Consider the following 13,239-nt stretch of genomic DNA (forward strand, 5'->3'; position numbering starts at 1 on the left):
ATCTATGAGTCAACTATTCAACTAACTAAAGCCATATATAGGACTAGCTAGCTATATCAGTGAGCAAATGCATCACGAATCATCGAGCTGAAATATCTGAAAGAGCAAAGCATCTTAAAGGGGTTGGTGTTCTAGAACTTGTTTCATAGTGATCACCAAATCTTCCAACAGTAAAGGCAGGTTGTTTTGGAGAGTGCAGATTTACATTTTCGTGTTTTAACATGTGAACCACGAATGACATTGTGGGGCGTTCAGATGGATCCTCTTGAACACATAGTAATCCTATGTGCAAGCATCTTAAGAACTCGGTAGTGACATCACACGAATCATTACTTGTTAACATTGGCTCCATCAATTCTTTCCACCTTCCTTGGATCCATAATTTCCATGCCTGCATTTTCGATAAAATCTTTTGAGTATCAAAATATTAACAATAGGAGATAAGAAGAAGCAGGACATTTTGGTCACTTACATAAGCTTGGAGGCTAGGACCATTTCCAGTAAAATGAAATCCAATGCTTTTTCTTCCTGTTATCATCTCTAGCAGCATAATTCCGAAGCTGAAAACATCAGATTTAACAGAATACATTCCTTCCATTGCATACTCCGGTGCCATATATCCACTATTAATTGTAGCATTATCAGTAAACAACAGCTAGTACTGCTAGACAACTATTAAAAATGGAAAAAAGATCGAATTGTTAATAAAGAACTTACTATGTACCAATTACTGTAATAGTGCTTGCTTCATTTTCTGTTGTTCCATAGATTCTGGCATTTCCAAAGTCTGAAATCTTAGGATTCAGGTCAGAGTCCAACAACACATTTCCAGGTTTTAAGTCTCGGTGTATGATTTTTAGTCGCGAATCCTCGTGCAGATACAGGATTCCTTGAGAAATCCCATTTATAATCTCAATCCGTTTGCTCCATGTAAGCTGTGTACTCTTCTGTGCATCTAAGATCAGAACAGAAGTAAACAAATTTCAAGCAAACTTAGTTATGCTAAAATTTTGAATTTCTTTAATTAAAGAACTAAAAGATCTTTCTTGTTGTTGTACCATAAAGCCAAGAGTCTAAGTCACCAGACGACAAAAGCTCATAGATAAGCAGCCTTTCAGCTCCATCTACACAGAATCCCAACAGCCTGACAAGATTCTTATGTTGAAGCTTCATGATTAGCAGAACTTCGTTTTTGAATTCTTCCGTTCCTTGATCAGATGTGTTGGAGAGTCGTTTGACAGCAACTTTAGTACCGTCTTTTAGGACACCCTATAGAGTTAAAACAAAGGCAAAGGCTTAATTAATTCGCTTCCAAAATTTTGAACTGTCAGACCATAGAAACAAGGATATCTGTCTTTTTTCGTATGCTAACCTTAAAGACAGGACCAAAACCGCCTTCTCCTAGCTTGTGTTTTTCAGAGAAGTTTTCTGTTGCAGCTTGAATACTTGCCAAATCAAACAAAGGACTGTCCATTCCTCGAAAGTTTTTAGCTGCATATAATATGAGACTGCTGCTTTATCTGGCCGAACAATGAGTATGTGGACAGCAGGCAAAATTTAAACTCTTACCTTGACTTTTACGCCTTAGAATGATGTAGAACACACAAGATCCTACAAGAGTTGCAAGGGCACAAGCCAACCCAATCGAAAGAATACGAGTTGTCCATTTCTTACCTAGAACCATTAGCAACAAAAAAAATTCTCAGAGTTAAAAACAAATTGAGCTACTTGACTTAACAAAGTATAACTGTATACAAATTCAGAACACTTACCCTGAATTGCAGGATCTTCTGACGTTTCCCCTTCATAGAAAGCGTAGAACTCATACCTAAGATAACAACTTTTACTAAGAAGCCTTCCACCTCGAAATTTATAGTTTTCTGAACCAAGAACATCTACAATACCCTTATGCAAACATCGTTGACAATCGATTGGAGACAGGTCTAGAGTACATTGCACAAGACTATATACATGCTGTGCACCTGAAAAAGGCGTCGACTGAGTTGCATACATATGATCCAAGGAAGTATTATTATAAGCAGCCTTCAGAGCAAGTTCATGTAAACTGGTGTTTACAACTGCTCTAAACTTCTCTGGTTCTGATACATATTTTTTGTTATACTTGTTGATATTTCCTGTCATATCTAAATGGCCGAAGAATCTTTGATTCGATACATGAAGCAGACTTTGCTCACCCCAAACTGTTGCATCAGATGAATTCGGACAAAGTCTACGAATTGCTTGTGTTGCCATGATCATGCTTGTCCTGCAGGTCTCGAGTGTGACATAATCGTAGCAAAGGTAAAGCCCATATGATGTAACACTACCATTTCCGGAAGATGTGTTGTAGAATTTAGAGACAGAAGCATTTGAAGAGATTGTTTTAAATAGAAGACTGTCAACATTCTGCTGGAAAAAACTTTCTGATGTACTGTTGTTACTGTTAGCATCAGGGCAATTCCAGTATGGTGGATCAGCAAGAACAAGAATGTTATTAAAGATGTTGATCATAAGAAAAATACAGAGCAGAAGATTATGCATTTTAGCTTAGAGATTGTATGAAATATGAGGAAGTACTTTAATAATAATCATCTAGTTTATGCATAATAGAACAATAGCAATACAATATCTGAAGACAGTAAGACTTTTTTTGTTGACAAGCAACTAGACTTTAATCAAAGACTCCCCATAATCCAGACTTTAATAATCAAATACAAAGTATATTGATTTAAGATGTCCGAGAAAAAATTGTCACATTTTCGATCTAAGCACTTGACTGGATTTTATAAATCGGGCCTTAAACTATGTGATGAGAAGATGATAACAATGACATAGCAAAGGAGATAACTACATGTACTCCGTAATCATATTATATACGGAGTACTTACTAATACTATGTAAATATTATTATTATTTTTTTTTTTTTAATTTGAGATACAAGGGCTTAGTATTACATCTCAAGACTTTACCAACTAAGTTAGCCGATATACAAAACCAAAATCTAATGTAATATTGTTTACAATTACCACTGTTTAATAATCGGTGATATATGTGTAAGATAGTTATCCACTTATGTGATAGTTAACTACTCAATTTTATTTATTTTTTTCAAGTAGCTTATCAATAGTTGAATTTCTTATTAGATGGTACAATTTTCCGTAAAACGTTTGACTTAGGATAAAATAATGGAATACAAGTAGTATACTCTTGATCGTTGTATTATTTTATTCCATACATTAAACTTCCATGAAAGATTGTTTAATTAGTCAACTTTAATAATCTTAGGATGTGATCAGTTGTTGGCTTGTTGCCCAAAGAATAGACAATCAAGATATCATTCGTAATGCAACGAGTAGACAACCGTAATAACAGCTACTGATATACTTGTAAAGTTGTAATCTTGTACTTGTATAGTATCTTCAACTAATTTATGTGTCAAAAGAGCTATCAAAAATATAAATAAATAAATAAATAATAAAAATAATAATAATTTATGTGTATGTGGTTCAAAAAAAAAATTAGGGGTAAAGATGGGCATGAGTCATGCTGTATAGGGCCATATGCGGATCTAGCGTGCTCATGTTCAAATGGGTCATTGTTGAGACAGGCCATAAAAATTCCTATTTTGCTAGGCTCATGCATAGCTTATCCGGTGTGTTGTGCCGGGTAGAGCTATGCCAATGTCCCCCTAATAGTTTTTTATGTTTTGTTAAATTGATAAAAAAAAATAATGAGTGAGTCAACAAGCAAGCTGGCACGTTGTGCTCGTGTTGGATTCGTGCCAAATATTAAAAATGAAGCTCATGAACAGCCCATGGTCTACCGGCATTTCTCTCGTGCCATTCCGGTTGACAGGTTCAAGTCGTGTCGAGTCTTTTTTCGTGTTGTGCCTAACTAGACCTTCTGCCTAGGTGTCGTAGTTTTATAGTCACACTGACCAATTTGTGGATTCACTAATATGTTGCTCAAGCCATGCACAAATTAGATGCACTATTCCTTGTATAGTTGTATTCTCTGAGGCAAACAAACAGAAAAATTTTACATACACCTGAGTACAAGATACACTCAATGTTATTTTTTGGTTTATTTGATGATTAAATGAGCTTTAATTATCATATAAGCAGGGGGAAAAAAAAAGGTACCTTATATTTTTAGTGCTTTTTGTAGACAGATTGTATCATATGGTTGCTTGTAAAAGAAAAAAGTAATCATTAAAACACAGATCGAGTAACCCCTAAAACACTAATCGATAACTCCTGTAACACCTGACCAAGTAACTCCAATAACACTAACAAAGTGCCACAATTTGTTATTCTCATTAGCTGTCATGTTGCTCAATCATTTATTAAACCTAAATGATTACATTAAAGTATAAGGTGAAGTCCGGTGAACCGAACACACCCTTAACAAATTACATTAAAGTAAATTAAAAGTCATTATTAAACTTAAGTACATACTCCGTAACCCAATAAAAGTTAAGTCTTCTATCATTCTATGTAGGGAATTTTGTCAATAACTACCAATTAAATCGTGTGTTTAAGAAACAACTACCTATTGATTTTTTTTTTTTTTTAAGGAATTACCCTAAAATTGTAAAAAGTTTAAGTAGCATCACTATTCTAAGAATTCCAACTATTCGGTAGGTAGGTTCCATATTTTACCTTTACCTCATAAAATCATCATCTAAATTGACTAAATTACCCTTCATAATAGTAAAAAGTGCAACCTAAATGTCAGAAATTCTAACCAAAATTATTAGAGTAATTTTTTTAAAAAAAAATTAATATGTAATTGGTTTCAAAACACGTGTTTTAATTGGTAATTGTTGTTTTCTTAAGTAGTCCAAAACCAAAAACACGTTACTCACATGTTTTCGTTAGATGTTTGTGTTTTTCATTTTTTTTTTAATTACTTTTAGTTCTAGGTTGTAATTTGCCCTTTATTTATATAGTTTTCTTTGTAATTTTTTTTTTTTTTTTAATAAAAATCCAAAACCAAAAACAACCAAGGGCAAAGGTTCAAACTTTGAATCTTTCAAAAAAAAAAAAAAAAAAAAGGTTCAAACTTTGAAAACTCTAAACAATTTCACGAAGAGAGAAAAACTCAAGATCATCCATGGCATACTTGGTACGAAACTTGAAGTTGTTGATCACCAAAATCTCATCTTCCAATTCTTCATCATCTCAAATTTTTCGAGGAAAAACAAATTTACAAAGTTCTGCTTCACCAATTAACACATTTCGTTGCCTCAATACGTTTCGTTCTTCAACTTGCTCGTTTCGTTCCTTCGGATCTGCTGCTTCTGAATCTGGTAATCCTACTACTTCATATCTTCAATACCCATGTTCTTGTTTAACCACTGAAGTAATAAGGAATCTTAATTATACTTCAATTATAAGATGCACTCCAAGTGTTTGTGAAAATGCCTAAGTAACCAAAAAGTTATCATTTTGGAAATTTTTTTGCTACACATTAGTAATTAAGATATTGTATATGTTTTACTTGATTGGCCATTACGCAATTGTACAGTGTTGATCTTCTTTGGTTTGGGGGTAAAGATTGTGTAAAGTTTGGCTTTCCATTCATAGTTAAGGCCTTTAAAAGTAATTGTGCAAATGTATTTGAGATGACAGATTTTATGTTGCTTATTTGTATGTTATTTTATTATGAACATTATGTTATAGACTTATAGTATGAATGAAGATAATTTTATTGTCTTAATTTGACTTGTATGTGCTTTCCAAAGCATGACACATGGTCTGGGGTGTAATTGTAGTCAAGACTTTTAACACTTGTGTTGTTGGTGGTTACAAAACCGGAACTTGATATAATTTTATTACGCTGTTCAATTCAACTAAATTGATATTGTGGATACATTGTTAGAGACATTATTGGGTAATGGTTAAGAGAATGATTGTATTATATTCTTCTTGTTTTGAGATTAGACTATGACATGGTGAATCATCAAGGGTTCCAGATGTGGAGTAATGGAGGTGGCTTATTTCACACATCAGCTTGTATTGATCCGACAGTAGTAGTCGAAACTGGTGCTGTTGTCCACCCAGAAGCTACTTTGGGTGCAAATGTTCATGTTGGATCAGGCGCTGTTATTGGACCTAGTGTTACAGTGGGACATTCCACTACACTTGGGTATGGCTTCTTTTTTTTTTTTTTTTTTTTTTTTTTGTGCCTTGTCGACTTAAATTCTAGCTGTTTTCCTTAGCCTCCATTGTCATTATTCTGTAAAACTTGTGGATTTTATGCTTTCTTTATTTCAATATATATTTTAAGTATTCAGTTAAAATTATGAGAACATAAAGCTTAAAGAACACCATTGATAGATCTTCACTACTCCAACCTTAGATACCGATCTCAGGCAAATTATAACGAAAATTTAGAGATAAAGGTAATGGGTTTAGAGGGAGAAGCTATCTTACAGCTTTTCTTTATTAAAATAAAATATAGCTAGCTATCACTATTTATAATAAACTCTAAACAGAATGGCCTAACAGTAGCTAGAAATCAGGAATTCTGTTATGCTGTAAAAGAGGTAGTTATTTTGTTCTTTGTGCACGGTGTCATGCCAACTCACCTTCAATATACTTAATATATCCTCATAGGCTTGTTTATATGAGTATTTTCAACTGGAACACAATTTCAGCCTCTTTTTCATGTAGAATTTATTGAGGTGTGTTTAGGGCGAGAGTAGTATTATTATTTTACTGTCGAAGTGTCCAATCGTTCCCTATCTCTACATCAGACTCCATCAACTACTATGTGATCAAAATATCAACTTCTTTCCAGGTACAATGTTGCTCTGAGTAACTGCTCCATAGGTGATTTATGTGTTATCCACAGTGGAGTATGCATCGGACAAGATGGTAAAACTGGATTTTCAATATGCCTGAAACAGTTCATAGCTTCTTAACTTTCATTGTCATCATTAATTATATTCTGGGCAATTAAACTTACTTTATGGAATTTGATTTGTGGCTAAAGTGATGTAAAGCTCTTCTGGTTGTTTGACTTTGTGTCGAGGCAAGTGTGTCTTCTCTTACCCACTTGCCCATTCCTACAACTACAAGACTGGTGTCCGTGAATGATATCCTTTTTAATACTTTGCAGGATTTGGGTTTTTCGTAGATGAACATGGTAACATGGCAAAAAAACCTCAGGTTGTATTCCTTAAAACTCAATCACCGTCATTTGATTTTTGTCTATATATGAAATTTTTTTGTCCCTTTTTAGCAATGTTTTATTATTATACTTATGTATGTCAAAATATAGTCTTTGCTGACACTCCTACGCCCTTGTGTATGGATTTACCTGTCATGAAACTGGTTCTGATGACCCTATTAAGTTGTGGTTGTAGTCTTCTCTTGTGCAGCCACTCTATTTTTTCACCCTCGTATAGTGGTCATGAAGGTTTTGAGATAATCATGATATTATTTATTGCTCAACTGTTTTAGTGATGCTCAATGAACCACATGAAAATCTTCTGAGGTATATAATTGTGGGAATATCTCAGTATCTCGGTCCTTGGGTTGTAAGTTGCACTGAGTTGGCCAAAGCTACAATGAGACTGTGAGTCTTGAAATATACCTTCAGACCTAGACCCTGCCAATGGAATTTGAAGTTTGATCTGACTTCTTTTTTATGGCACTTTGTTGTTGTAATTGGTTCTTAAATTTTCTACACTTTGACTTATGCTAATGCTCATCAACATGTAGAATTTAGTCTGCAATGTGCATGAGTTGATATACTGTCCAAGACGCTTCCCCTCATCGGCTTGGAACACTATGTTTTTCTGTGGTTCGTGTTACAAAAGGGAATTAGTGTAGTATGTTAGATATATTTGTAAACTTTTATGATTGATGATGTAATGAAGCCTGGCCTACAGTTATTTTCTGCACTTTACAATTGTTTTTTTTTTTTTTTTTTTTTTAAAAAAAAAAAAAAATCTAGTTTAGCCCTTTCTAAATCCGCCTCAACTCTTTTCCAGACACTATATGCAAGAATAGGAAATCACGTGGAGATAGGTGCAAATTCATGTGTTGACAGGGGAAGGTGAGTGTTCCTTTAATGTCAAACATAGAATGGGATATATATATGTATATTTTATGGCTGATATTTTAATGTAGCTGGAGAGACACTACAATAGGAGATTATACCAAAATAGATAATCTAGTCCAGGTGCGTTGTTCTGCCCCGTCTGAATTTTAGCATTGCTCTTTGAAACGTTCAAGTTTCGTGATTAAACTCTTCTTTTGTAGATTGGCCACAATGCAATTATTGGCAAGAGTTGTATCTTATGTGGACAGGTTGGAATTGCTGGTTCAGTGACGTAAGTTTCTGTATTCTACAACTGTTGCTTTTTATTTTGGATGGTATTCCCTGCCATCTAGATAACACTCTGTTTTTGGGTGAAGGTTTAATCAATGAATAATGTTGTTGTTGTTGCTGCTTCCCCCCCCCCCCCCCCCCCTCTCTTCCTTAGGATAGGTGACTATGTTACATTGGGTGGCAGAGTTGCAGTTCGTGATCATGTCTCCATTGTTTCAAAGGTACATGTATATTGATTCAATTCTTTGCATACATAACTTAGTGGATGTCTGTCTTCTCAAATTTAAAATTTAAAATTACCCTTTTACTCATTGTCATGGGTTTTGTAACTTTTGATACACTTGAAATCAACTGCAGTGAGGGCTGCTTTAAGTTTTAGTGAAACTTCTTTTTTTTTGACTTATTATCAAAATGAGGTTTGGTTCATTTGTTTAACTACTGTATTTAACTTTCTAGCATTAGATTCCTAGATTTTCAATTGAAAACTCATAGATGTACGAATTAACTTCTTGGTCTTTTTAGGTTCGCCTTGCAGCAATTAGCTGTGTCACAAAGGACATCAAGGAGCCTGGAGATTATGGTGGCTTTCCTGCAGTATGTTTCTTTAATTCTTAAAACCAAAAAATGAATTAATCAAATATTATGGTGGCTTTCCTGCAACATGTTTCTTTTTGAAGTGATAATAGCAATTCAAGTTAATTGAATTGTTTTTATCTGGGAACTGAGATTACTCTACAGGTCCCTGTCCAGCAATGGCGCAGACAACTGGCCTCTCAACGTTGGAACTGTAAGGGCATAAAGAGCTCTTGAGACTATTAACAGCTGCTTTCTTATGATTTCCTGTGTTCTTGGTTTGAAACTTGAAAGAGCTATTATGGTTACAATTATCTGTTATTGTGACCTCCTTGGTGAAGCTGCTAGAAAGATAAAAGAGTTTCAGCTGTGAACAATCCTTCTGATGCAATTGCTGCTTTGAAGTTATATTTTGCTGATGCATGTTGGCTGTTAATACCTATTTCTCGTATGAAGCATGGAACTAAATATTTGAGAAGATTTTAAGATGCAACTTCTTGAACTTCTGAAGGGAGCAGCATGCAGTCTACAATTTGTCAGATTACCAAATTTCTTTTTCTTCAGAGGCTTCTATTTATGACAGTGCTCAAAAGGTACCGTGTACATTTTTTCTACAAATGTACTACATATATTTTTTCTACAGCAGTGAAATCACAATTCACGAGTACGTTGAATATTTTAGAGTCTGTTTTAAAGAGCTTGCTTACAGGCATACGACACTTAAATTGATTACTTTAATAAAACTGTAAACTATACTCCTTAATTAAAATGCAATGTTTGCTATACACGAACATTTATTGCTGAAAGGATAAATTCAATAATTCTATAATTACTATGTTTCCCCTGTTATCATGAACGGATAATTACTATGTTTTCCCTGTTACCATGAACAATGGAGTTGTAAAAGTAAGGATAATACTTCATACATCACAAATTAGTCTTCTTCATAGAATGATTTGGAGAAGTTATTAGCATGAACCTTAGCTGAGCTTTACCTTCTTTTCCCCTGAAATCTTTCCATCTGATCCAATTTTGAACTGACCTTGATATCTTAGATTAAGTTTCCTACTGGTACGACCCAGATCGTGATAATGAAATTCTGTCTTGAGTTCAACCTTCAACATTGCTTCAGATGAATTTGATATTGCCTTTCGAAGGACTTTCCATTGATGAACATCAGCATCAAAATGATCAGATACCATGTTTGTTTTGTGTTTAGGTAATTGAAACCCAGGTGCGATAAGATTATGTGTCTGTCCCAAAGTATGTTTATCGTAATTAACAGTGAATAGACTGTTATTATAGATAATGCCGTGAACTTTGTTTGGATTTTTTACGGCAAGTTGTATATCAATATTAAGGTGATGTTCTGAGTCAGCTGATGTTGGCACAGAAAAGTTAACGATGGTGAATGTAGGTGTTTGTGGACGCAAATCTAGCCAGAGAGCTAGTGCTAGGAGACCTAGGAGGGCGAAAATTGCGAAAATCCAAAATTGAAAGCTTTTGAATAATGCCATTTTTCCCCCCTCTACTATGTGAATGAAAAGTTGCTGGTTGAAAGTTGAAGATGACAAAATACACAAATTACTATTCTAGCTTATAATAAAGCAAAACTTCTATATTACAATATGTAGTATACTTGCTGAAGTAAACAATCAATTGACGAAAACTTGAAAAGTGGATTCAGGGAATAAAAACATAAAAATTAAATATAAAATATAATAAAACTTGTAGATTAATTTTTGGCTTGTTAGTCGTTAACAAAGATGAAGCTCCTCAGTGTAACTAGAAACTAGTGTTTTCTTTCTACATGTTAATTCGATTGTGCATTGCTATGAGGTTGGCATGCTTGATGAAGACTACATCACAAATAAGTCGGCCTCACGTTAATTAGTTTCGTCGACATACATGATATCACTCATTTGAATTGGGAAGTCGTTAGTTCCTTTTCAAGGAAGCATTGCTCAAATGAATGAAAATGGTTTACCTAATTTACACTCCCTAAGGTGCTTTAGTTGAATTTATAACAAAAATTTTTACCTGTATTGTAGACAGAATTATAACATACTTTATATCTAAGATGTGTTACTTCATTTAGGTCTTAAATTGTATGTATTATTTACTTTTATCACAAAAGTTGTGTACACAATGAGGGTTTATTCTCTCATATCAATTGGTTTGACTATACTCTTTAAGTGTGCAATAAACGATTTCTACAGCAGTTTCAGATTATCAAGTTTCTTGTTCTTCAGACTTTCAGAGGTTGCTATCTTTGTCTGTTATCTGTTATCTCCGTTCTGAGTTCATGTCTGTAATCTGTTATCTCCATTCTGAGTTTGGAGATACAGAGTTCGGGTAACATAGTATAAAATAGTTGAGTTGATACTTTAATAAAGCTGTAAACTATACTCGGTAATTAACATGTTTGCTATATCAACATTTATTGCTGAAAGGATAGTTATACAAGGCTAATACATCACAATTCACAAAGCATTTAATTTCATCTACATAGGATAACTTGGAATGCAATTTAGCATGACTTATTGCATAGCTTTAACTTCTTTTTCCCTTTCCCTAAAATATCTCCATCTGATCCAATTTTGAACTGACCTTGATATGTAAGATTATACATCTTGCTCTTATGGCCCATTTCTTGATACCGAATTTCTGTCTTGAAATCAGCCTTCAAAATTTCTTCTGACGAGTTTGATAATGCCTTTCGAAGGGCTTTCCATTGATGAAGATCAGCTTCAACATGATGAGATACCACTTCTGTTGATTCTTTAGATTTTTGAAAATTAAGTTCGACAAGATTTTGTGTCTCTGCGAATGTATGATTACCATAATAAACAGTGAATACATTGTTATCATAGATGATGCTGCGAACTTTGTTTGGGTTTTCTACGTGTAGATGTATTTGAACATAAAGGTGATGATCACTATCAGGTGATGGTGGCACGGAAAAGTTATAGATGGAGACTGACGGTGTTTGTCGGCGCAAATCTAGCCATAGAGCTAGTGCTACGAGACCCAGGACAACGAATGTTACGAAAATCCATAATCTAAAGCTTTTAAATAGTGTCATTTTTTTTTAATCACTCTACTACTATCTGAAAGAAAGGCTGGTGGTTGAAAGGTGAAGATGGACAAAATAAACAAATGGTTATACTAGCTTATTATAATAGAGCAAAGCTTCTCAACTACAATATAGAAGTATACTTGCTATTATAAGCAATCAATTGATGAAAAGTGGATTAAGGGAATATAAACATAGAAAAACAATCAATATAAGATATAGTAAAACTTCTAGATTAATTTTAAAATGATGCTTTAATTTATGACAGGAAATTTACCTGTTCTTTATCTCTAATGTTATACTTGTATTGTATATGTGCTCACTTTTATGACAAAAGTTGTGTTCACACTGTTAATTTACTCATCCTCGTAAACTTGGTTTGACTACACTTTCAGTGTTATATGATAATAGATGAACTGTTTCTACAAAGTATCAGTACACTTGAAAAACTAACAGTTACATGCAGGTCTGCTTTCAGAGAAGCTTCTTAAGAATCTAACCAAATTCTGCACTCATCACTTGTTGATTTGCAGCTAGTTTATCTTCTGATCTTGAGCTGTAAACTGTGATCGATACCTGTTTCCAGGAATAGCTGTATACAATGCGAGGATTGTTTAAAAACTCGAGCAATACAACAGTACAATATGTATTATTTCTCTGCTGTACTGAATGAGTGAATGTTTCTAACTTATCTTTGCTAAAATATTAGTCATTAACATGAAGTTAATGATCTTTTACGAGCTTGACCTTCTTCTTTTTGCCTAAAATCTTTCCATCTGATCCAATCATGAACTTACCTTGATACTTGAGATTATGCTGCTTACTAGTATGGCCTAGATTATGATATCTAATACCCGTCTTAAGCTCAACCATCAACATAGCTTCTCCTGATGACTTTGATATCGCCTTTACAAGGACATCCTGCTGCTGATCATCAACTATTACTTGACAGGTTACTGAAGTTTTTTTGTTTTTAGGTTGGTGGTTGATTACTATATCCGTCTCACCTAAAGTACTTTGGGCGTACTTAACAGTCAATACACTGTAATCATAGGTGATGCTGTAAGCATTGTTTGGGTTATTGACATCGAGGTCTATGTATATATCAGTGTGTTGAGGACTGCGGCCATTTGATGTTGGCACAGAAACGTCGACAATGGTAAATGATGGAGCTTGGTGGCGAAGATCTAGCCATAATGCTAGTGCAACGATGCCTAGCAAAAATAAGACTATCAAACCCCAAATAT

General features: G+C 34.1%; 2 protein-coding genes across 2 annotated transcripts; one reads left to right on the forward strand and one right to left on the reverse strand.

The window, feature by feature from the left end:
* Nucleotides 1-56: 56 nt before the first annotated feature.
* LOC145578350 (cysteine-rich receptor-like protein kinase 10) lies at nucleotides 57-2,541 on the reverse strand. The gene is made up of 7 exons (XM_081635683.1): nucleotides 1,773-2,541; nucleotides 1,570-1,674; nucleotides 1,373-1,491; nucleotides 1,059-1,269; nucleotides 718-955; nucleotides 473-623; nucleotides 57-391 (listed from the first exon to the last, which is right to left on the reverse strand). The coding sequence occupies exons 1-7, from the start codon at nucleotides 2,539-2,541 to the stop codon at nucleotides 80-82; spliced, it is 1,905 nt and encodes a 634-aa protein (XP_081491809.1). The 3' UTR covers nucleotides 57-79.
* Nucleotides 2,542-4,965: 2,424 nt separating this feature from the next.
* On the forward strand, nucleotides 4,966-9,583 carry LOC145577517 (putative UDP-3-O-acylglucosamine N-acyltransferase 2, mitochondrial). Its single transcript, XM_081635003.1, has 10 exons — nucleotides 4,966-5,311; nucleotides 5,946-6,150; nucleotides 6,805-6,881; nucleotides 7,126-7,175; nucleotides 8,003-8,067; nucleotides 8,142-8,193; nucleotides 8,274-8,344; nucleotides 8,498-8,564; nucleotides 8,866-8,937; nucleotides 9,082-9,583. Exons 1-10 carry the CDS (start codon nucleotides 5,116-5,118, stop codon nucleotides 9,151-9,153), a joined length of 927 nt encoding a protein of 308 aa, XP_081491129.1. The 5' UTR covers nucleotides 4,966-5,115; the 3' UTR covers nucleotides 9,154-9,583.
* Nucleotides 9,584-13,239: the final 3,656 nt, after the last annotated feature.

Source organism: Chenopodium album, chromosome 14 (genome assembly GCF_948465745.1).
Source record: "Chenopodium album chromosome 14, dcCheAlbu1.1, whole genome shotgun sequence".
Taxonomy (NCBI): Eukaryota; Viridiplantae; Streptophyta; class Magnoliopsida; order Caryophyllales; family Amaranthaceae; genus Chenopodium; species Chenopodium album.